Raw genomic sequence first — 24485 nt, forward strand, 5'->3', positions numbered from 1 at the left:
ATGGGCATATTTGGTACACAAATCATTCTTCCTGACTTTTTATTTCTCTTTTATGTTAGACAGTTGAAAATCCAGCATCTGGTAGTTCAACGTCTTCAACTGTACCTCCCCCAACTGTCGTCGACCGTGTTCTGAAAGAAATTTTTCATGATGGTATCGTATCTCACAGATAATCCAGTTGTCATCTATGTATTTGTTTGTGTCAAGTTTTTTATCTTGATATTTTTATGCTCGATGCTCTGATCCTGCAACACATTACCGTGAACCAGAAATTAGTTATTTTATGCTTTTAGAACATATTGCCAATGGTATCTGTCTCTAGGTGGTCCATTTTATTTGTTATATTATTATATTTTGCATATAGATGATACTTCCTTGATTGACTCTTGGATGTGTGAAATTAGTTCGTGTCTTCTTATTGAATGATGGCATTGTATATATTTTTCTTTAATTTATTAAAGTAGGAACATCCTTTACAAATCAAATGTTTGGAATAATTAGAAATGATACCTTGGAAGGCAAATTAGTTGTTCATGCACGCGATGCCTCAGTTTTTTACTTACACATTGTGAGGTATATGAGAGAATTTTGGTTTCCATGTATTGTTTATTGAGTAAAAACTTAATTAGATATTGTTCTTGGTCCAAATCTTTTTCCTTGATCTGACCAAGATTGTAATGATACTGACCCCTAATACATGGCACGTATCAGATGGTTTGGAACTTTTTAGATTTGGCCTTTCCCTTTTCATCCTGTAAGGTAACTGGTAAGTGGCATGATTGCTAGGGTCTAATCCTGGAATGGGTTTATCACTGACAATGACAAAAAGATTGTTACTTCAGAATTGGTTAGAAATAGAAATATTGCTTAGAAAGCAAACTAGCCCTATTACCTCATTAAGTAAATACCTCATAGTTTTTACTTAGTGTGAAGTCTAGACTAAGGATATTTAAAATTTTTGTTAGGTATGTTTCTTGGTTGTTGATCCACCCAAGATTGTTAAATTATCAACCTTAAGTTTCAATTACTTAAAGATAAGAGGGAGAGGAGGGAAGAGTGACAAAAAGATGTACATATATGATGAACTTTAATATGTAATGTTATGAGCTTTCCCTTCATCTCCCTCATATCTTTCATCCAAGTAATTGAACCATAAATACATAGCACCTATTAGATTACTTGAGACTTTTTAGATTTGTTGTCTTCTTTTCATCCCACAAGTTCACTAGCATGATTGGCATAAGACTGAGCACTAAATTAGGATTATCACTCATAATGACAAAATTTATTACTTTACAATATTTCTTTGGAAAATCCTTAGAATCCTTGTTGTATTAGTAGTTAGGTTGTGATACAAGTGTAGTAAGAGTAATCTTATGAAGAATTTACATTTTGTTTAATCTTTGTAATTGCCTCAATTCCATTATCATTAGTCTTTAGGTTTTGGATCCCAGTTGATTATGTATGATAATTTTAGGCAAGCTTAGAAATCTTGTTCCCAGTTGGAGTTTTGGTCCTCGGACAGAATGAGAATTCACTGGCTGTGCTGGTGTCGGCGGGTGTGCCGAGCATCAACCCTAGATATAGAGCACTAGGTGGAGGAGGACGCTCAACACCACTGGTTGTACTGAGCAACAACCCTAGGCCACAGCGGAGGAGAATTAGATGGCAGAGGATTATCATGTATCTCTGAGTGTGCACCCAAATCAAATCAAAGTGTCTGCTCGGGCATAAAACTGTATCTAGTCTTGCGATCTCTCACTAAAGCAAACAGACAGCAATTGCTGACTCATAATCTCTCTATTTCATTGTGTGATCTCCAGCTAAGTGTGAACAAAATCTAACTGTCACAGATCCAAAATATCTCTATGATCTTATGATCCCCAACTAGGTACTGTAGGACCTAACCATCATAGATTCAATCTCATCACTTGTACGGCTAACTCTTATCTCTCTCAATGCAATACAATTATCCAAACAGATTACCATGTTAGTGTACGTACATCTCATATGCCATGTTAGCACAAGTAACTCTATAGCAATAAAAGTAGAATAATTCTAAATGTGCATCCGTGAAATCTCTAATCTCATGTCATCAAGAAAGGTAAATTAAACTTGTTATAAACAACTGCTTGTTAATGAATCAAACAGTAAATATGAACAACTCAAGCAAAGATGCAATAAGGTAAAATGGAGTGTTTGCCGAGTTAGAGTTCAGCTGTGACCAGCTTATTGCAATCTCACTAGGGTTGGGTCCCATATTATTTGACATCTCAATCAAATTACTCAGACTACTCAATTTACCGCAAATTTCAATGGTCATTGATCAACAATCACTATAGTACAATGTCGTTTGGTTTCTGATCTAGAATTAGGATGTAGACATTTACAGTTGTACTTTTGTCTAAAGGAATTGGGAAACTTTCATGTTGAGTAGATAACAACTGTGATTGATTCCACAAAATGATGATTGCAGTTTTCTATAACATGCTTTAGTTACTGTGAATAATATTTAAATGATATTCTATTTTTTATTTCATTCTATAAATTTGATATTCTGTCCTACCTCCAGGTGGAAGCTTGGCTCTAAAATTTGAAAATAAAAACTGTCGTGCAGTCAAAGGCGCACCTCTAGAATCATTGTTTGCTCAGTTTTGCCTACATTCACTTTGGTTTGGTGGTTGTAACATACATGGTTTGCATCTCTATCTGATCTCATTTACATACTCTTCATAGAATATACAATTTGTAGTTTTACTTTGTTGCTTTAAGAATTTTTATTTACCTTTGACTTCCATTCTAATTCTGAATTCAATCATATATTTATATAGTTTACATTAATCAGAATAATAGCTTTGTTGTTAATATAGCTATAGCATCCCTCTGGATTGAATTTGTTCGTGAAGTTCACTGGTGCTGGGATGAGTCACAACCCTTGCCAAATATGCCAAAGGATTCCAGCATTGACTTATCTACTTGTCTTATACATCAGAAGTTGCAAATGGTAAAGCCCATATGTTTTACAATTAACATTACTTGGAATTCTTTCCTTCCCTACTACTTTAGCATATCAATTTACTAGTAAACATTGACACGGTTATACACTTTGACCTTCCTGCTGCATAATTTTGAATGCACATAGTGATTTGCGTAACTTGTTTCTTTTATCATTATGTGCATATCTTGTTTCTTTTATCACCTCTAAAATACATCTTCCATCACTTTGTTCTATCTTATATATTAAAGATTAATCTTTTAGCATGCTTAAGATTTTATTTTAAATGTATTTTCAAAAGGAAGAAAAGAAAGAACCAAGTCATTCATGTAGGTGACCTCCAATCAGCTATTTGAAGGTTCATAAGTGTTTATGATCCTTCCTCTATTATCCTAATATACTTTGTTGGGTCACTTCGGAGCTAGATGATGATGATGCAGCGGAAAACCTCACAGCAAGCTCACAATGCTAATACTAGGATTTACTTGGTATCCACCTTGAGAAGAGGTGACTAATCCAAGGATCCACACACATGAGCACTCTCCACCAAGAAAAAACACTCCTTCTCGGAACAATCCGGAGGTGGAGAGACCTCGTACAAACTCACACAAGCATACAACTCGAAACAAGAAGTAAATGTAAACAATACAATGAATAACCTCTCTTGTTCGATCTCGTGTAGCTTGTCGATGCCTCTTGAATCTTGGAAGTGCAGCAACACTTGTCCTCAAGATGCTCCAAGAATTGGCGGAAGAATCGTAAGCTCGGTGGAGAGGATTTTCGTGTAAGCGCTGTCGAGTTTGAATCTTACTGTCGCCTTTATACTTCACGATCTAGGGCTCCCAATCGATTGAGCATGCTCCCAATCGATTGCCACGTCAGATCTGAGCAACCTAGCCGTCCAAAGCTCGCAACCTGCGCAACAGTCATATCCCAATCGATTGACCAATCGATTGGGGAGGCTTGAATCGATCGACCGATCGATCCCGAGCGCCTCTGTGCTCTTGCTGAAAAAAGCCCTGAATCGATTGACTGATCGATTTAGACTTCCTCGCATCCTTGCGAGAAATCCAGCCCTAATCGATCGACCGATCGATTAGCGTTGTCCAATCGATCGGCTGATCAATTGGGACTCTTTCTGTGCTCGCGAGAAGGTCTCGCCAATCGATCGATTAGGCTGCCTTTACTCACAGCGCATCTTCAATCAATCCGCTGATCGATTGGGCTCTAGTTCAATCGATCGGTTGATCGATTAACCAAACCCTAACTTGTCTACTCAAGTCTAAGATCCCCAAACTCAACATCCAGTTAACCTTGACCAGTTGGGACTTCTCATTGCCTAGCATATGGTCAACCTTGACCTGTTAGGACTTCTTCACCGAGTGTTCGGTCAATCCCTTGACCTATTTGGACTTTTCTCCTTGTGCTAAGTATCCGGTCAATCCTTTGACCTACTTGGACTTCCAATCACCAGATGTCCGGTCATCCTTGATCCACCTGGATTTCCATTACCTGGCTTCACTCACCAGGACTTTCTTACTGTCTACCTTCACTCACTAGGACTTTCACCTGACTTCACTCACTCGGATTTCCATCTGTCTAGCTTCGCTCACTAGGTCTTTCACATCACCTGGCTTCACTCACCAGGATTTCCAGGAGCCTAACTTCACTCACTAGGACTTTCCACACTAAGTGTCCGGTCAACACTGACCCACTTGGATTTCCTCTTCCGCCAACCTTCCCGTTGGACTTATCCTTGCCTAACCTCCAATTAGGACTTTCCCAGTCAAGTATTCGGTCAACCTTGACCTACTTGACTCTTCTTCTTGTTAGCCTGGTCAAATATTGACTAGAGGGAAATTGTTCCAACAATCTCCCTAAACGGACGATTGCACCTGCAATCTCATATATTGTCAAACATCGAAACCCCAACATCAAGACTCAAATTTGAGTCAACTCAAGCTCAGTCAACTCAAGCTCAGTCAACTTGATCAACTTTGACCTAAGGGATATTGCACCAACACACTTAACTATTAGTTGGTCTTTTTACATGTATTATGCCATGTGGTGGTTTGAGGCATGCCTATGATAAACGGTCTCCCAGGCATTCAGAGCACAAACAGGGTAAAATTTGTGTCTAATTAAATCATAGTTGCTATGTTATGCTTCCTTAGCTCAACGTGGCACTAGCTCTAAACTGAGATTTAAAACCTTCTGTTCTGCTAAATAACACAATCCACAAATTTAGGGTTTGTTCTTTTGTGAATTATTGCTGCTAAATACCAATAATTGCCTTATTAGAAACCACTAGTATTGAAGGTGGGGAAAAAAATGCTCAACCCATTGTGTCCATACCTTTTCTTTCCTTGCCATGGCAGGTAGAATGACCCTGCTGGAGGAAGTTTAAAGGATATCAATCTGGAGATTCATAACTGGGCTTTATTAGCAAAATATTGGAGGTTCTCAGTAAAATAGAATAATATGGACCCTTAACTTGCCACATCTTCTACACTATGACATATACTTCTACTGGAGATTGGAAAATTATGATGTTACATCCATTCTTCATTTATCATGCCATTAGATATGGAAGAGGACTCCTTTTTGGCATGATGGTGTTTCAGTGTTCATATTCACTCATTCACTTAGCTGTGGTCCATTTTCTTTGCTGGGATCTTCTCTTCAAGCACACAGACTTTAGAAGTATAGAAGATGACCCATCCAGATGAATATGGAAACTCTACATGGAATTTTCTTTGTGCCGCATATACCCCATATGCATTCCTCAGCAGCTCTGTCACATGACAACTGGGCAATTCTCGATGGCCTACCAGAAGATCAGGTTGGATGGATTATAATTTAATGGTCAATTCACAGTATCCTCACTACAAAAGTAGTGTTGAGTTAGTTTTAGTATCTCGAGATGGAGCACTGTGGTGAGCTTTTACCTCTCTCAAAGCCAAAACGTCCTGGAGAGTTCACATCCCATCTGATACTCCTTTGCCTGAATGCTGAATGGGCATCCAGACAATTTTTTTCCTTTGGTTCTAATACCTTTTTCATTTGAAGAGAAGCTAATAGATTGTTCACTATCAATGATTCAGTGTAACTTAAAAGAATCTGAACAACTTGTGCTCTGTCCCTCTATATTTTGCTAGAAAGAAACAACTGAGTCTTTCACAATGTTAGTTGAGTCAACCATTTTCTGCTTATCTATACCACTAAAGCTCCTTAGCTTTTTGCTGCACTCTCCTTCATTACTCACTTATTTCCTTATAGAAGTATTAGTAAATACTTAAGATTACCATATACTGCTAGTGGTGCAACACCAAGCTGCAAGGAGATGAACATGAAGCACCAAGCTTCTACAATGATAAATTTATTGAATAGAAAATATTATTGGTTGAAAGATTAATTATAAAGTGGGAGTTTAAGTCTTTTTAGAGGCTCCAATCCAACTAAAATTGAAAAATAAAATAAAATAAATGGGGTAACAAATACCCACTTACTTAAAAGATACTCATTAAACTCTAACAAAATTAAAAAAAATATTGTTGCCAAATTAAAAAAGACATCAAGCATCTAAAATAGGACAATTACTGAACTTGACTACAATTTAAAATTTTAAAAAAGAAAATCAATTCTTAATTTGCATCATTCTCCCTCACTGAATTGTACTCCAAGTTAGTAGTGTGCATGTTCGATTACGTCAATATTTCCAATGTGCAAGGAAGAATAATAACATCATCCAAGTCTTTCCCTTTCCATAAACATCAAGAATTCATCATCTTGTTGTTTGGATGTGCCTTTCATTGAGTGAGAAATTTCAAATTCTGAATTTTTTTTACTGTTTTAAATTTTATTTAAAATTTTTAAAAAAATTCTAAAAAAATCTAATAAATCAGATTTATATTCTGATATATTTTTTAATTTTTTGTATTGTTTTAATATTTAATTGATATTCTGATCTTTTTACTATTTTAAATATATATTATTTAAGTTAATAATTAATTAAATGAATAAATAGCTAATTTATATAATTATTATATATAAAATAGTATCTTTGTATTAATTTATATAATTATGATTATTTAATTTGGGCATTGGAGAACTATAGAGTTGACATAAACAGAATGTTATAAGAATCAATGTTTCCATATGATCCATGTCACTTCTTTTGGTATTAGTAAGGTAATATATTATGATGTATCAATTTTAATTCGAGTTATTGATAGATTAATTTTCTTTAAAGAAAACTATATTTGATTGTTTTTCTAGCAATATTAAGTTATTCAATAATGGAGAACTTATATAAAATTAATACAACAACAACCAAGTCTATCCCACTAGGTGGGGTTATATAAAATCAATATACAACTTATTTTTAAATTATACACAATAAATATATTTATCTGATAATTATTATATATAAATAAAAAAATACCAAAACTGTATTAGCACGGCACGATATGATACCGGAATCGTATCGTTCCGATATAGGACCGAAACCTCGGTACGGGTCGAGATTATAAACCTTGAAATTAACGTATCTTGTAATTTGAAAATTGAACTAATGCATAAATAAGTTGGTAGGACAAGCATTGTAATTAATTTTCTTCATAATATTGCTGAATAAAGTAGATATAAAGATGTTAATGCTTCTAAAATTGATGCGAAAAACTTGAAATTCGTAAATTCATTATGAAAATTTATCATATCACTAAATATTAATGCTTTTTGGAATAAAAGTTATGAAAAAAATTAAATTTGTGAATACAATATGAAAATTTACCATATCAGTAGATACTTTATAATAATCACTAATAGTGCAATTCATTGTTGGCGTATACAACTTTCATATGCAAAATGAAACTCTTAGGTTGGTAGATAGAAGTATCTACTGTCATAAAATTGTGATCTTCACTTTTCTTCATATTTTTTCAAGCTTGCAATATGCATTGAGAAGAAATCAAGCCACTTTGACAAGAGCACTGAAAATGTGAACCAGATTTATGATGAAAAGGTGACCCATTATTTCCACGATTTTTTAGTCTTTGTCAGTTAAGATTGGATAATAGCACTCCTGAGCTTGAAATACAGGTAAATGCTGCAACTTATCCATCCAAGTCTGTGAAAGATAAAAATGACTGGTAAGATATGCACTCACTGTTGTCTTTCTTTTACATTCGTTGTCATAAAACATTTCCTGAGCATTTAGCATCAAGACTGTAAGTGGATAACCTTCAAATAATTTCTAACTGTGAGAAGAGCTTCTGTGCAATCAGAAAGATAAGTGCAATCTGCAAACCCACTTACTCCAAAATACATATCCATGGGTTGTAACACTGACTTAGATTTTAATTAGGATCAAAGTTTTCTTAAAATTTATTTCCCACATGCTCATTCCAACTTTTTGTATACACTTCCTGTCTTATTGTTGATTACATAGCTACTTTATGTTATTCATTTGTTTGCACCTGAAAATAGGACTGGATATACTGAATCTTTGATACCTTATGAACCAACCAATATTGTTCATTATAATTGGATGCCTTCATTTTAAAATTCAGATTTATAAAATAGGATTAATTTCCACGTAGTTCTAGAATAGTACCTTTTTTTCTGGTGAGGGAGGCAACATTTACATGGTTTTGTAGCTAGGAGAGGAATTCTGTTAGTGGTGGAGGGTTCAAATGACATTTTTTCTATGATGTTTTGTGTTGGAAATTGATGAGGACCAAATTGTAGATACATAGATCTCAATTGTAATATACCAATCTGAGGGTTGTAAATGAAAATTAGCAATAATGGCAATCTATATTGACGTAGATGGAAATTACCTAAGAGTATTATCATCCCTAAAATTAACATGGTATTAGAGCCTCGTGTTCCTTTTCCTTCCCAGTAGAGCTGAACCAGGCATTTGTGAATAAGTTTGGTGTTCGACTTGGTAAGAGCTTGTTTATGTTCGTTCAATATACACAAGATCAATTAAATAAATAAGTTTGAACATCTCGTTAAACTAAATAAACAAGCTTGAACAGCTCGTTAAACTAAACAAACAAGCTTGAACACATATATGTTCAGCTCGTTAACGTTCGTGAACAATGTTCGTGAACATCGCTCGTGAACAATGTTCACGAACCTTATTCATTAATAAAACTCTTATCAATATGTTAAATAAACAATAAAATAAAATAAACAAATAAGTTTAAATTATCAAGCTCAATAACTAATCAAACAATTAAAAGTTTCAAACAATCAAACAAGCTTGAATTGAGAGCTCGATAACATCTAAACGAACCAAGCTCGAACCAAGCTTGAATTGAGAGTTTGATAACATCTAAATGAACTAAGCTCAAGCCAAGCTTCAAATAAGCTTAAGCTCATAAAAAATAAACCAAACCAAGCTTGAACAATCATTTCAAAGGCTTGGTTCATTTTAAGCTCGGCTTGGCTCAGTTACCTTATCAAACAAGCTTGAACATCCCAAAACTCGGCTCGGTTCGGCTCGGCTTGTTTACAACCCTGCTTACCAGTTCTCAGAAAAGAACCTAACTTCTCATGTCTGATATGATAGCTTTCTCCTCTTCTGGTGTTCCTGACCTTATCCGATAGGGAGCCTTTTCCAGAGGGAAGGAACAAATAACTTTCTCTTGCACTACTGCATAAGCTTACTGGAGAAATCCATAAGCTTACTCCTAGCAGTGCAACCACGGTGTTCCTCTGCATGTTTGCTCCCAAGTAGTGAGGTCTTCTTCTAGATTCTCAGGAAACAAGGAAAACTGCATCTCAGAACCATGCAGTTCTTCCAGTATCAAATTTTGCTGGTTTTCTTGTCTTTATCGAATCTGGATGCTCATAAGGTCACGGGTTCGAATTCTGGAAATAGTCTCTTGCAAAAAAAAGCAGGGTAAGGCTGCGTATAATGGATCCTTCCCCGGAACCCCGCATAGCGGGAGTTTCATGCACCGGGCTGCCCTTCTTTTTTGTTTTTATCGGATATGGATGGTCATAATAGTGAAGACTTCATACTCTCAGTAACATTGCTTGAAGTTTTCTTTTTTGTGGTCCGTTTTAAAACTAATCTGATTTTGTTTTGATTTTTTAGACCATATTTCTTCCAGTCCTTTCAGAACAGCTTCTCCTAGGCTTTCCACATTTCCAGCCTCTTTTTTATATTCAAGTTTCTTCCAAAATACAGTACATGTCTTAGATTTTTCTATTTTCTTCACTGCTTATCCACTGTTTCTGATCAAATTTTTGCTCTGCTTTAGCTTCTGCTTAAAGATTGTTTGGAGTTGGTTTCATTAGATCTGCATTAGCCATACTGCTGAGGTGCAGATCCAGACTAGTTTATTTTCAACCTTCACCTCGGTTTTTCATTCAGAAGCCCCTTCAAACAGCCTCTTCAATAGCAAATTTCCAGACATCAGTTATCCTGCTTTCTGAAATCTGCAATTCCGTATTAGATTTGTCTTTAATTCAAGGACTGATTATCTGGTACAAGGCTAGAGTCTCGAGAATTATCATTTAACTTACAAAAGATTGTCCTCAGCCTATCAATCTTCAGTCTTGAAACAAGTTCAATTTCCATTCCTCCCAGTATGCAATTCACCTTCTTAAACAATGAGAATTTCAAACTACGTGATTGTGTAGTGGAGGCTTTCAGTTGGGAGGTAGAAGCATTCGGTCCCTTGGATAACCGAGTTTGGCTTAAAACTTAAAAGTCTGTTAAAAATCTATACTTGTTCATTAGATAGGCTCAATTTTATACCTTTTCCCACCTCAGTAATAGTATCAACACTTGCTAAGTTTTCCTCCTTATTATTGGATTTCAATTTATTGGTGGACCTATATTTTCCAGCAAGTTTTCCTGGTTTGAAAGAGTTTATTGCAGCAGTCACACCAATTTTTTAGTGAATCTCCTCGCACTTATAGGTAGCAAGCATAGAGCTTGGTTGGTGATCTACTGAGGGACTGTGTGGCTCATTTTTCTCTCCTCCCTTTGTACTTCAGCAAAATGCTTCTCAGAGAGACGTACCGACTTGGTCCCAAGCAAACAGTCATGCATTTCATCAACATTAGTATTGAATCCTTAGAGGAAACCAAATAATTTTTCCTTTGCATATTGCTATATTTTAGAATTCAGATCATCATTCAGATGCTCCTACTTTGGATCATAAGAAAGGTGCATCTCCTACCACAACTTCATTAATGCATTATAAGGGTGACACTAAGAGGACCCTGCTAAGGAGTGTGGATAGTACTCTAAATCTCAAAACACTGAGCTGTATTTTTTTCAAGATCGAAATAGATTTCTTGGACAACTTCCTAAATCTTGACATGAGATAGGTGTGCCCTTTCTTTGGCTCCATTGAGTTTAGCTCCATTGAGTTTAGCTCCATTAAGTTTAAAATTATTATTCTAAAACTCTCACATTATGGTTGCAACAACCTGTTTATGGTTCATTATCAACAGATTTAAATTACTTAAAACTTTGTTACAGTCACCCAAGAACTTTTCTGCATCAAGATCCAGAATTATCTTCCTCGAGTTCTGAAAAACACACTAATACAGAAGAATATCCTAATTCACAAACAACAAATCTACAACGGAAAGGATCAGCTGGTGTTGTCGGTTCAATGATGCTGTTGTGCTCGTCTCAAAAGATGCATGCTCCATACACACAGGTTATCTTTTCATCTTGGTTCTTTTGTGCAGTTGTACACATCAAAGCTTTATTTCTCATCTGTTAATTGTGCTTTCTATGTTCTCAATTCTAGGATGCACCAATTATGACAGAAGATATGCATGAAGAAAGGCTTCGTGCTGTTGAAGCTTCTGGTGATGCTTTTGTAAGTTTGATTTCTATTTCTAACTTTAAGGCTTCTCTCTTAATATTCTTATTTGTTAAGCAAGACTTGCTGGTTCACAAGCTGTCCCTTAGCCAATTCTCTATCCTGACCATGTTGACCATTGCAGAGTTGATATTACTACTAGAGTCATCTAATTTAGAAACAAGGAATAATTAACACAATAAAAGATAAAAATATAGTTATAACTTAGAAGACTATTATTGCCGCACTCCTAGATATACCTTTTTCATTTCAAGGCTCCAATCTCGATGCTTTGAGACTACTCATGTGAGTTGCTCAAATATTCACCTTCCAAATTTATTAGAAAATTAAATAAATATGACAAAACACAAATCTTAGGACCTTCGGATAGCGGCTAGAGAGGGGGGGTGTGAATAGCCGACCCGAAATGCACGTTTCTTCCTACAATTTGAGTTAGCGCAGCGGAAATAAAAGATAGAAACGAAACAGGAGAATATCAAACCTCAAACGCGACGATATAACGAGGTTCGGAGATGATACTCCTACTCCTCGGCGTGTCCGTAAGGTGGACGAATCCTATCAATCCGTCGGTGGATGAGACCCCAGAAAACCGGCTAATAAAAACTCCTTCTGGGTGGAGAAACCTCGCCACGATCTCTCTTGCAACAGCAAGATCAGAGTACAAGAAATACAGCAAGAAGTCAAGATCAATATGAATGTAAAACACTAGTTTGCTTGCCTTCTCGTCGACTGTTGATGAAGCAGCAACTTCACGGATGCCAACCACGGTAACTGCTCGATTGGGTTGAAACCCGAGGAAGCTCACGAAGCTTCGGTGGAGAGCTCGCATAGTGAGGAAGAAGAAGTGTAGTCAGCTTCACTGTAGTGGCTTATAAACTGAACTGCGAAGAAGACAAAGAAGAAATCTAGCGTGACTCAACGGCTGGGACTGAACCGATCGAGCTCCACCGATCGGTCGAGCGGATCTGATCGGTCGGGGACCGGCCCCTGATCGGTCCCGGACCGATCAGAGCTCGATCAGTTGCTTGCGATACGTTTCAGACCGATCGGCCTATAGTGGATCGGTCCACGGACCGATCAACCTATGTCGAATCATATCGCCTTCTGCGATCGGTCACGGGCCGTCGGATAACCTGAGCTCGTGTAGTTGCGATCGATCGCGAGACCGATCGGATAACAAACATCCTGGATCGGTCGACGGACCGATCCGGTAGCACTCCTGGATCGGTCGGACCGATCCAAACCCTCGATTTTAGCTTCCCAACCCTAAACCCTAACGTCTTCTGGTCCGGAGAGCGAGCTGGGCCCTCTCGACCTGGTCGGAGAACAAGCTAGGGCCCTCTCCGACTTCGCGTCGGGTCGAGCAGAGGCCCTCTCGACTGAGTCCGAGAAGCAGTGCCGAGCCTTCTCGACTTCGTCCGGTCCGAGCGAGCTGAGCCCTCTCGGACCTGGTCGGAGAGCAGTGCCGAGCCCTCTCGACCGTCCGGTCCGAGCGAGCTACCGAGCCCTCTCCGACTCCATCCGGTCCGAGAGAGCGAGCCCTCTCGACCTGGTCCAGGAGAGCAGCCAGAGCCCTCTCCGGCCTCCCAAGCTTCCATACTTGGACTTTTCCCGTGCAAGCTCCTGCTTGGACTTTTCCGTGCCAAGTCTCCATACTTGGACTTTTCCCGTGCCAAGCTCCCTGCTTGGACTTTTCCGTGCCAAGTCTCCATACTTGGACTTTTCCCGAATCAGGTCAACTCAAGTCGGGTCAACCAGATCAACCTTGACCAAAGGTTGTACCCACAATCCCCCAAGTTCCTATTCTTGTCAAACATCAAAATACAACTTCTCTATTCTTGTCAAACATCAAAATATACCTCGAGTCAGGTCAACTCGAGTCGGGTCACCCAGGTTAACCTTGACCTAAGGTTGCACCAACAATCTCCCCCTTTTTGATGTTTGACAAAAACCATAATCAAGTTAGGTTAACCCGATAACCTAACTCAGGTTTTCCAATAGTTCTCCAATGTTCTTCCCTGAACATTCTCTGAACATTCTCCCCAAACTCCAATGTTCTTCCTTGAACATTCTCTGGGCATTCTCTCCCTTTTTGACACACATCAAAAAGAGTGAATCAAGGTCAAGAGTTTCTTCCTAATGAAAATCCCATACCTTTCATTGAAACCCTTAATTTCTCCCTTGATACTAAAATCCACAGTGATAATGCCATATCACTCATCCTCGGAAATCTTGACGAGTAAAAACTCCCCCTAAAGGTCAACTCCTCCTTGACCATTAGGTAAAACTCCCCCTAAAGGTCAACTCCTCCTTGACCATTAGGTAAAACTCCCCCTAAAGGTCAACTCCTCCTTGACCATTGTACCAACAATGTCTTGGAGAGTTTCAACCCTTTAGAAATCTAAAGCTCCAACTTCCATAGCTGAAATTTCAGACAACAGTCGAAAATCAGCATTTTGGCACGCTCTGATCGGTCACCAGACCGATCAGGACTCCACTGGATCAGTCACCAGACCGATCCACACTGCCCTGGATCGGTCCAGTGACCGATCCAGACTTCCCTGGACCGATCAGGATCTTCTCTGATCGGTCCACAACTCTCTGATAAGGATTTCTGATTTTTCTCCCGAAATTCAGAAACCCCTAAAAAATCACAGAAAATTGTAAAATTTTGAGGATACATTCCTCATAACATATATTATTATGGAAAAATAGTTTTCTATGAAAATAACTTCCATTTTTAAATCTTGATACAAAGTTCGAAAGACTTTGAAATAGCTCAAGGTTAATCCATCTTTGTATCAACTTGCTCAATGATGAATGCTATCACTAGAAAAGATTCATCAAGGTTTTTCAAATCAATTTTGAAATGATCTTAAAACATTCAATTTAGGACCACAATCTTAGGGCTAAATGTACATGACTTGTACGCAAGTTTTCCCTATGATCCTCAATTTCGAATTAGGCTCATCTAGTTACAAGAACTATGCACCTTGATCCTAACTCATCATCCTAATATCTCACACACATCTAAGGTGTATCAAACACATCCAAGTCAATTTTGATGTGAGATATGGGTTTAGGTCATCTTAAGCTAAGTTCTCATGCATTTTCTAAACAACAATTAGATCTCCATATCAAATTGTGTTTTTATCCTTAAATCAATTTAATTGATCATAAATGCAAGAGATGATGACATGGCATAAAATAATATCATAAGTGGAAATAAGTGCCAATGTCATGATGTCATGACATAAAGTATGAAACTTAAATAAGGCATGACATATAAGTAACCTAAGTATTATCATGACATTTTAAATGATAATAAGTTAAATATGATGTCATGACATAACATATGACAAACAATGTATGGCAAATAACATATAAAGGTATAGAAAATACCTAATTCTAGCCTTAGTTGCCATTTTTGATAATTTTACCATAAATTCTATATTCCTAAATGTAATAGACCTAAAATCATATACTAAAGATTTTTAGATCACTATGTGCCAATTAGATTGACCCTAGAAAACTCCTCAAATGTGGTTGGCACATCCTAATCACCTTAAGAATAATTTTTAATTTCATTTTCAAGGCTTGATTACACCTTGAAAATTCCTAAAATGCCACCTTTTGCCATGAGTAGGTTAACTACCTATCCAATTAAGGTTGGCACACCCTAAACCATCTAGCGTGAAGGAATCACGCTCCTAGGAACCCAATACCTATTTGAGCTCATTGGGTTCACTAAATATTCACTAGGGATGACTTCCCTAGCAACCCTCCTAATGACCCTCCTAGGCTTTAAAGCTTTGGTCATTTGGGACTCATCAAGATCAACTCTAGGGGTGACTCCCCTTGTGACCTTGGTGATAGTCTTCCTAGCCCTAGGTCTTGTTCCATAATCGAATGGAACATTATGATAAGCGGGCTTGACCACTTGAGACTTAGGTTTGTGACTCAAACCTCTCATGTCCTTGGGCTTTGATTTTTGACCCTTAGACCCTAGAGTTGACTTCTCCAAATTCTTAAGAGCCTTTTCTAAGGTGTCAAGTCTTGACCTCAAGACTTGATTTTCCTTCTTTAATACCTCAAGCTTTAATTTTCCATTTTTCTTTGAGGTATTCCTAGGCATATGTCTAGTTGTTTTGGGATTCCTATCTAGGTTTTCCTTAACCTTAGATGAGTTAACTCTAGGGTTGGCATTTCTAGCATTGTCCTTATCTAGGCTAACATGTTTGGCACCTAAGCACATGTATCGGTTTCTATGGTTATCATGCTTATCATTATTGACAATTGCAATAAAACTACTAGCATGTGTCTTATTAGAATTGCAAGAATGTGCCTTAAAGGATACCTTAGAGTTTGCCTTAGCTCCCCCCATTGATGTGCTTGGTCTCTTTTCCTTGTGAGGTTGCCTCCCCCTTGGACATTGACTCCTATAATGTCCCCTTTGCTTGCATTGGAAGCACACCACGTGCTCCTTGCCCTTGCGTATCGGGACTCCGGCTTCCTTGACTTTTGGTGCCGGTGGAGTCTTCCTAATCCTCTTTGGACATTTACTTTTGTAATGCCCATATTCCCTACACTCAAAGCACATTATATGTAATTTACTTGAAATTAAGTTGCTTGAGTTACCTAGGGTTGAGGATAGATATAAGCTCTCTCCTTCATCCATTCCGGAGGTAGAGGCTTCTTCTTCTTGCTCCAGTCTTGAAGAAGAACTCTCCTCCTCTTCTTCCTTAGATGTTGAGTAGCTCTCAACTTCTAATTCCATACCTCCATGATGTGAGCTACTTGGCTCACTTGACTCCTCTTCATGACTTGAATTGGAGCTCTCCTCATGGAACTTAGCCAAGTTGTTCCACAACTCCTTGGCATTGTTGTATCTACCTATCTTACACAAGATATCATTAGGTAATGAAAATTCAAAGATTTTCGTTACCTCGTCGTTGATTATGGATTGGTGGATTTGTTCCTTCGTCCACTTCTTCTTTTCGAGAGGTTCTCCTTCTTTATCCACCGGAGGAATAAAACCTACTTGTACACAATTCCAATTTACTAGGTTAGTCATAAGAAAATACTTCATTCTTACCTTCCAAGCGCGAAGTCGTCGCGATCGTAGAAGGGTGGAATCATGGCGTCTTCTCCGAGTTGATCCATTCTCTAGCTCGTGCTCCCCGGGTGTTAATCCGAAACGACCTCGCTCGATACCACTTGTTAGGACCTTCGGATAGCGGCTAGAGGGGTGTGAATAGGCCCCAATGCGTTTCTTCCTACTGATTTGAGTTAGCGCGGTGAAATAAAAGATAAAGCGAAGCAGGAGAATATCAAACCTCAAGCGGACGGTATACGAGGTTCGGAGATGATACTCCTACTCCTCGGCGTGTCCGTAAGGTGGATGAATCCTATCAATCCGTCGGTGGATGAGACCCCGAAAACCGGCTAATAAAACTCCTTCGGGTGGAGAAACCTCACCACTCTCTTGTAGTGTACAAGAAATACTGCAAGAAGTCAAGAACAATATGAATGTAAAACACTAGTTTGCTTGCCTTCTCGTCAATTGTTGATAAGCAAGAACTTCACGGATGCCAACCACAACAGCAGCTTGACCAGCCGAGGAAGCTCACACGAAGCTTCAGCGGTGGAGAGCTCAAAGCTCGATCGCAAGAGCAAGAAGTGTAGTCGGTTTCCCTGTAGTGGCCTTCTTATATGAACTGCGAAGAAAACAAAGAAGAAGAAATCTAGCGTTGTGACTCGGCTGAACTGACCGTCGAGCTCCACCGATCGGTCGAGCGGATCTGATCGGTCGGGGACCGATCGGGCCCTCCGATCGGTCCCTAGACCGTCAACTCACAGAGTTGGTTGCGATCCTGATCGATCGTGGACGATCGGCCTATAAATGGATCGGTCCACGACCGTCGACTATAAATGTCTCGAATCATATCGCCTTCTTACTAATCGGTCACGGGCCGATCGGATAACCCACGAGAGCTCGTGTGGTTGCGATTGTCACGAAACCGATCGGATAACTAAGTATCCGGATCGGTCGACGGATCGATCCAGAAACTTTCTTGGATCGGTCTGGGGACCGATCAATGCCTACGCTGATCGGTCCCCTAAACCCTAACGTCTTCCCGGTCCGAGAACGAGCTACCTCTCTCGACCTAGTCTGGAGAACAAGCTATCGGGCCCTCTCCGCTTCGTCCGGTCGGAGAGCGAGCTGAGCCCTCTCGACCTAGTGCGGAGAATGAGTGCCGAGCCTTCTCAACTTCGTCCGGTCGAGAGCGAGCTCAAGGCCCTCTCGACCTAGTCAGGAGAGCAGTGCAGAGCCCTCTCCGACTTCGTCCGGTCCGAGCGAGCTCGAGCCCTCTCCGACTCCATCCGGTCGGAGCGAGCTCGGCCTCTGACCTAGTCCGGAGAACGAGCTACCGAGCCCTCTCCGACCTCCCATGCCAAGCTTCCATACTTGGACTTTTCCCCGTGCCAAGCTCCCTGCTTGGACTTTTCCCGTGCCAAGCTCCCTGCTTGGACTTTTCCGTGCCAAGTCTCCATACTTGGACTTTTCCCGTGCCAAGCTCCCTGCTTGGACTTTTCCGTGCCAAGTCTCCATACTTGGACTTTTCCCGAATCAGGTCAACTCAAGTCGGGTCAACCAGATCAACCTTGATCAAAGGTTGCACCCACAATCCCCCAAGTTCCTATTATTGTCAAACATCAAAATACAACTTCTCTATTCTTGTCAAACATCAAAATACAACTTCTCTATTCTTGTCAAACATCAAAATATACCTCGAGTCAGGTCAACTCGAGTCGGGTCACCCAGGTCAACCTTGACCTAAGGTTGCACCAACATCTCCAACTTGCCTAAATAACTCAGTGTTGTTTTAATAACAGTAAATTGTCCTAAAATCCTTAATAGCAAACTCAATTTCCTCCTCAGTCCTTGCGTCAAAAAAATCTATTCTCACTCCCTACATGCAAACTTTTCTTTGCTTCAACTCCCTAATATACACCGATTTACTTAATTGCCCTTATTTTTTTTGGTACAAAAAGTCCAAAATGAAGTATAATTCCTTCTAAATACAGTATATTTAAACTATAATATAGTATATTTTCTATCAAATTGAGCACGGCTCTTTTTCTACTTGACCAATCGATTGATATACTCGATTCTAGTTAATGATGCTAAATTTAGAAGGAATTATATCTCATTTTGGACTTTTTGTACCTATAAAAAATAATGAGAGATTTTGTTCTATAAAAAATAATGGTATAATTCCTCTTAAATTCAATACCATTTAACTAGAATCGAGTATATCAATTGATTAGTCAGGCGGAAAAAGAGTTGTGCTCAATTTAATAGAAAATATATTAGATTCTAATTTAAATGTGCTGAATTTAGTAGGAATTATACTTCATTTTAGACATTTTGTACTTAAAAAATGAGGGCAATTAGGTACGTGTGCATTAGGGAGTTGAAACAAAGAAAAGTTTGCATGAAGGGAGTGGAAACAAATTTCTTTCTTATGCAGGGACTGAGGAGGAAGTTGAGTTTGCATGCAGGGAGTTTAGGATAATTTACTCTTTTAATAACTTGAAATTTGTTTTTATGTCAATCACTATTCCATATAGGGTGTAAACTTCTTTGGGTGTATACAAAATATGTGTAACAATAAACACGATTTATGATAATCTATAATAATCAGCAATCTAGAATATATCATATATGTAACATGCAACTGAAAACAAGTGTTTAAATTAATGCATGTAAGTCACAACACCAAAAGCTTACCTTACAAAGTATTTCACAATCGCAAGAGATAAACCTATTAAAAAAATCATGAAGCTCTTATTATTTGAGGAATGAGTAGGTCAAGTAATTACCCATGTTTTTATTTGATTCAGATGAATCACAGATTGTCATTTTTTTTTATCTATTTACTTTTTTTGTATATCCTCATATATGACTCCATATATGGCCACACAAATTGCATATGCATAAGCCATGTAGTCTTGCATATTGAAACTGCATAAAGATATGTTGTATGGGTCTATGGGATGCTGTTGACTGCTGCAAATGCCTATGCAACTGTGCAAGTTACTTTTTAAAACCATGCTATATGTTAATTATGACTATGAGTATGGATGTGATTTCATGTTTCAAGTTTAAAATATGTCCCTTTGAAGTTGTTAGTTTACTTCATAATGGAAGAATTTTCAAGTGTTTATTTAGACCAATTTCTAAGGAAAATGAAGATGCTACATCATTATGCTACATGGATAACATAAGCACAAATTTATTGGAAACAGTTGCAAATTAATTAACCTAGTATGATTTTACGCCACTTCAACAAGATTGATTCTGAAATCCTTGAGATCCGAGGCTTATGGAAAATTGAAAGGATATCTTGGTTTTACCACTTTGAAATTCTATCCACTGGCCCCGTGAAAGGATATCACTGAATGATAGGCTAGCGTTTTGATTTCAAAATAATAACCATCAAACTTTTGCGGAGTTTCCGGATGGGAAAATGGCTCAGTTAATCTAAATTTCTTTAACTATTGGAGAAAGGACATGCTGAAGCAAGAGTTGATATAATGTAGATCTTTGTGCTCACGTATAATGGCATAATGCTTTATTTCTTTGAATTCTACATATGCCAAGTTAGTCTAGTAAGGAGTTAGCACATATTTGAATAATTTTATTTCATATACATATAGATTTTTATTTTTCATATTTATTCTATATATTTATCAACATTTTTTTACTATTTCATCCATGGGATTTTTGACATATTGTAATTCTTATGTACAGAGCTTCTCTGGACAATTGGAAAGAGATATCCTCTCATCTGGTAAGATTTCTGTAGCTTTTCTTTGGTTTGCCAATTTTCTTCTAGTTATTGATATTCGAATTTAAAGTTTTAACTTAGTTTTTTTATTTGTTTTCAGCTCCTTCGTATGTTTTTTTCTCATGGTTTGGAAGTAAATGCAAATTTTTATTGGCATTTGGTATTTGATTGTGAATTTGTCTTTACTTTCAGATTTTTTTTTAATGATAAACTGTTTTTTTTTTCTAATGTTTGATGCAATGTGGTAGGCTCACTCTGTGGGATATTGTAGCAATAAAAAGTATTTATACTTTCCTCCTGTTTTTAGTCAGCTCTATAATCATTTTCTCTATTTAGCTTTCTGCAGGGCAAAATAGGTTGTTAAGCTTAAATCAGTCAAATCTTCTGGTGTTTCTTCCTTTAGTTCTACTCTCCCCGCTATTCTTATCTAACCCCCTGGCTTTTCTTAAAGAAAGAATATATATAAATTAGAAATTCATTGAAGGATTTTAATGTTTTATGTTGCTTGATTAGATATGTCAGCATTCAAGGCTGCAAACCCAGATGCAGTGTTTGAAGATTTTATTCGGTGGCATTCACCTGGTGATTGGGAGGACAATAAGATGAAAGGAAGTGCAGGTGAACTAAATGACTGGCCTCCTCGTGGAAAGCTTTCACAACGCATGTCTGAACATGGGAATTTATGGCGGCAGATTTGGAATGCTTCTCCACCTTTGCCTATTTCTGAGCAGAAGCCTCTTCTTGATCCAATTCGAGAAGGAGAAAAGGTACTTATTTTATCAAAATATCGAGTACTTGCTAAAATTATGTTTTTATTTGCACCTTAATGAAGCCCAACAATCTAATTTTATTTGGAATCTAGAAAAAAAAATCAATGATTAAGGAATATAAATTCAAGAATTTTAATCCTTTGTGCAGATACTCCATTACCTTGAAACTTTGAAACCATATCAGCTGCTTGAACAAATGGTTTGCACAGCCTTCAGAGCATCAGCTGACATTCTGAACCAGACTTCATGTGGTGATTTTAAACCTATGAAAACAAAACTTGATCAGCTTTATCTTACAATAGCATCAAGTTTGAAATGTTTTCAAGGTATGTGATAATGACTCATCGGGAACACTTGCCTTTCAACTTGTAAAATTTAGATTCAGTAGCAAATTGATTCTTAATTGTGATTCAAGTATTAATTATGTTTCATCACAAATGTCAGCCTTTGATGTCTTGTTAAAGTGTTAAAACTACAGTATCTTGAAAATCTAACTACTTGTTGGCTATGTGACTAGTTCACCATCTCAGTGATTGTCCTTTCACAAGCAATGGTTTGGAATGCCTATTTAAACTCCTTTATTGCGGCTTAGAAACGATCATTTAACCTCTGCATTGTTGTCAATGACTTGTGGCTTGGTTTAGAACTCCATTTTTCATCTGCTTGACCATAGTGTCCATTGTCCATTCTAACTACACTACTTTTAGCATTAGTGAAATGGAAAAATGGAATACATGCTACATTGTGACAATCTTATTTTTTTTACAGCAAATCATCTTCTTGAGAAGGATGAATTGATTGGTGACTTAAGACGGCTTTGTCTAGTATTTGAGCACATAGAGAAGTTGCTAATCCTTGCAGCTTCAATTCATCGTAAGTTGATAGACGCTCCACGACTTTCAGAAGCAGTGTTCAATGACTATTTTGCATTTTACCTGCCCAAAATGGGGAACAGTTTAGAGAGCATATGCTATGATCAGGTACTTCATCTTTTATTAAAGTTGATTAGCTAACTTCATGTCCCAAAGCTCGAGCTGCTAGATAAGAGACCAATTTATATTTATATTGTTAATACTCTCTATTCATGTCTGAGTGACACATACTTATTTTATTCTTACCTTTATCTTTCATGATAAAATAGCATGCTTCCTTCTCAACTTGATTGGAACACATAATTTATGCATTATTTCAATTATCTACATCATGTTTAATTGCTTTCCCCTTAAATTTGTCATAATGCCAAATTAATATAAGCATTTTTGAATTGCTCTTCAACCAATACCTGTAGATCTTGTATTTGAAACCTGCTTTGGAGATAGTTTCCTAAACTTTTGGTTGGAATGTTGCTTTCGTCATTTGGGTGGGGTATATCCCTGGTTTTAGTTTAGGAATAATCTCATTTTGCACCCTATATTTTACATGTTTTGGCAAAATTTTACCCAGACTTAGAAAAATGTTAATTGGCTGTAAAATTACAGGATTAGATTTTGTTAATCAAATAACAATCGACACTAGCCATGTGGATCACATGATGGATAGATTGGGCATAAGACAAGTTAGGTAAAAAGAGAGATCATAGTCCATGATATACCTAGTCCATTAGTTGGCCAGTTCTAACAAAACCATGTATCGCACATAGAAAAAGAATCTCAAAAGTCTAGGAGAAAATTGATATTTTTTGAAAATCTGTATGGCTTTTCCAGAAGTGGATAAGGTATGGAATGCAAAGTAAAATCCCTCAATTCTAGAGGATGGTAAAAAACTATGATAAATATACCCTTTTTTAGTAGATTCTTGTCAATAAAGAAGTCAACAGTTATCAGCATCTCTATGATATCATCATTACAGATCCTAGCAAGTTATTTTTGCAAGAGGGCTCTTTTGTGTTATTCTCTAATTTCCTGACTTTGTTTTAGGAGTTCAAAAATAAGCAACTAGTAATGCCATACGAAAGAAATGCTGTTGCCAGTTTGTTTCCTCCTCCCACCGCCAATCAATCATGGAGAAAAGTATTGAGCATGGGAAATCTACTAAATGGGCATGAACCTATTTTAAGAGAAATAATCTTCTCCATTAATGATCGCATACAAGACAGTCATTATGCTACTGGTATTCCTACATCCAGCATGGAAGAAATCCAGACACATCGCATGTACATATGTGGGACATCCAATGATCTCTGGGTTGCATTATCCGTTACATCGTGGGATTAGTTGCCCTCATCTGAAAAGGACACGCCTTCAATACATTTGCTGTTTTCAAGTTTGCAGGCCCTCAGGTCTCCATGGTGCTAAATTACTGAGCCTGGGACATCTACTAACAGTATGATATATTCTCTCTACTGCTTTCCCCTTGGATCACCATTTACACTGGAGAGTTCCTTTTGTTTGTCACCTTGGAGATTTTAAAAGAATTGCAAGCGAGCGATTACATCAACTTTCAAATTTGGGAAGTGTCTTTACTAACGTTCGCTTCTCTTGAGTACTAACACTGTTTCGCTCCAGGTGTGATAATACGCCTAAAGTCCTTTGTCCCATGGTGTTGATCCTGCCATACAAGGTGACTCCCTATGCTGATATTACTTTGATAATTATTGATTGATTATGAACACTCTTGGTGCTGCAACATGATCGTTGTGATGAATTTGTTCCTGTGTGACTAATGATACCAGCATATCTTTTTATGATATTCTGAGACCTTCAACTGTGATAAATTCATATCCATTTTCATAACTCTCTTTGACACACAACAAATTCAGCATGCAGCTTTATATTACAGTTCCATGAACCATGAATTACTTTAGAGAAAGCAAAACACAGTGCCTATATTCCTATAGCTTTGTTGTCAATGTGATAAAAAGTTGCCTGCTCCATTTGATACCATTTGATATATAACAAACTAGCAATATTTTTTCAGGTGGAGCTATAGTCCTACCTGTCTGTAAGAAACTTTTGAGAGCTTTTTGCTCATCATCATTTTCAGATAAAATTTATGGAATGTCTTG

At 37.7% G+C, this 24485-nt stretch overlaps 1 protein-coding gene across 1 annotated transcript in view; it reads left to right on the top strand.

Moving 5' to 3' along the window:
* The window catches only part of LOC122034992 (rab3 GTPase-activating protein catalytic subunit-like), a 61358-nt gene extending 37164 nt beyond the window's left edge, over positions 1–24194 (top strand). Inside the window, exons 11-22 of the mRNA XM_042594352.1 lie at positions 64–153; positions 2573–2695; positions 2871–3004; positions 7941–8018; positions 8096–8145; positions 11505–11688; positions 11782–11853; positions 20675–20714; positions 21225–21478; positions 21630–21807; positions 22250–22461; positions 23398–24194. Of these exons, the coding sequence (XP_042450286.1) occupies positions 64–153; positions 2573–2695; positions 2871–3004; positions 7941–8018; positions 8096–8145; positions 11505–11688; positions 11782–11853; positions 20675–20714; positions 21225–21478; positions 21630–21807; positions 22250–22461; positions 23398–23694 (1712 nt within the window). The 3' untranslated portion in view covers positions 23695–24194. The remainder of the gene's footprint in view (positions 1–63; positions 154–2572; positions 2696–2870; positions 3005–7940; positions 8019–8095; positions 8146–11504; positions 11689–11781; positions 11854–20674; positions 20715–21224; positions 21479–21629; positions 21808–22249; positions 22462–23397) is intronic.
* The last annotated feature ends 291 nt before the right edge of the window (positions 24195–24485 follow it).

This window comes from Zingiber officinale, chromosome 11B (genome assembly GCF_018446385.1).
Source record: "Zingiber officinale cultivar Zhangliang chromosome 11B, Zo_v1.1, whole genome shotgun sequence".
NCBI classification, from domain to species: Eukaryota; Viridiplantae; Streptophyta; class Magnoliopsida; order Zingiberales; family Zingiberaceae; genus Zingiber; species Zingiber officinale.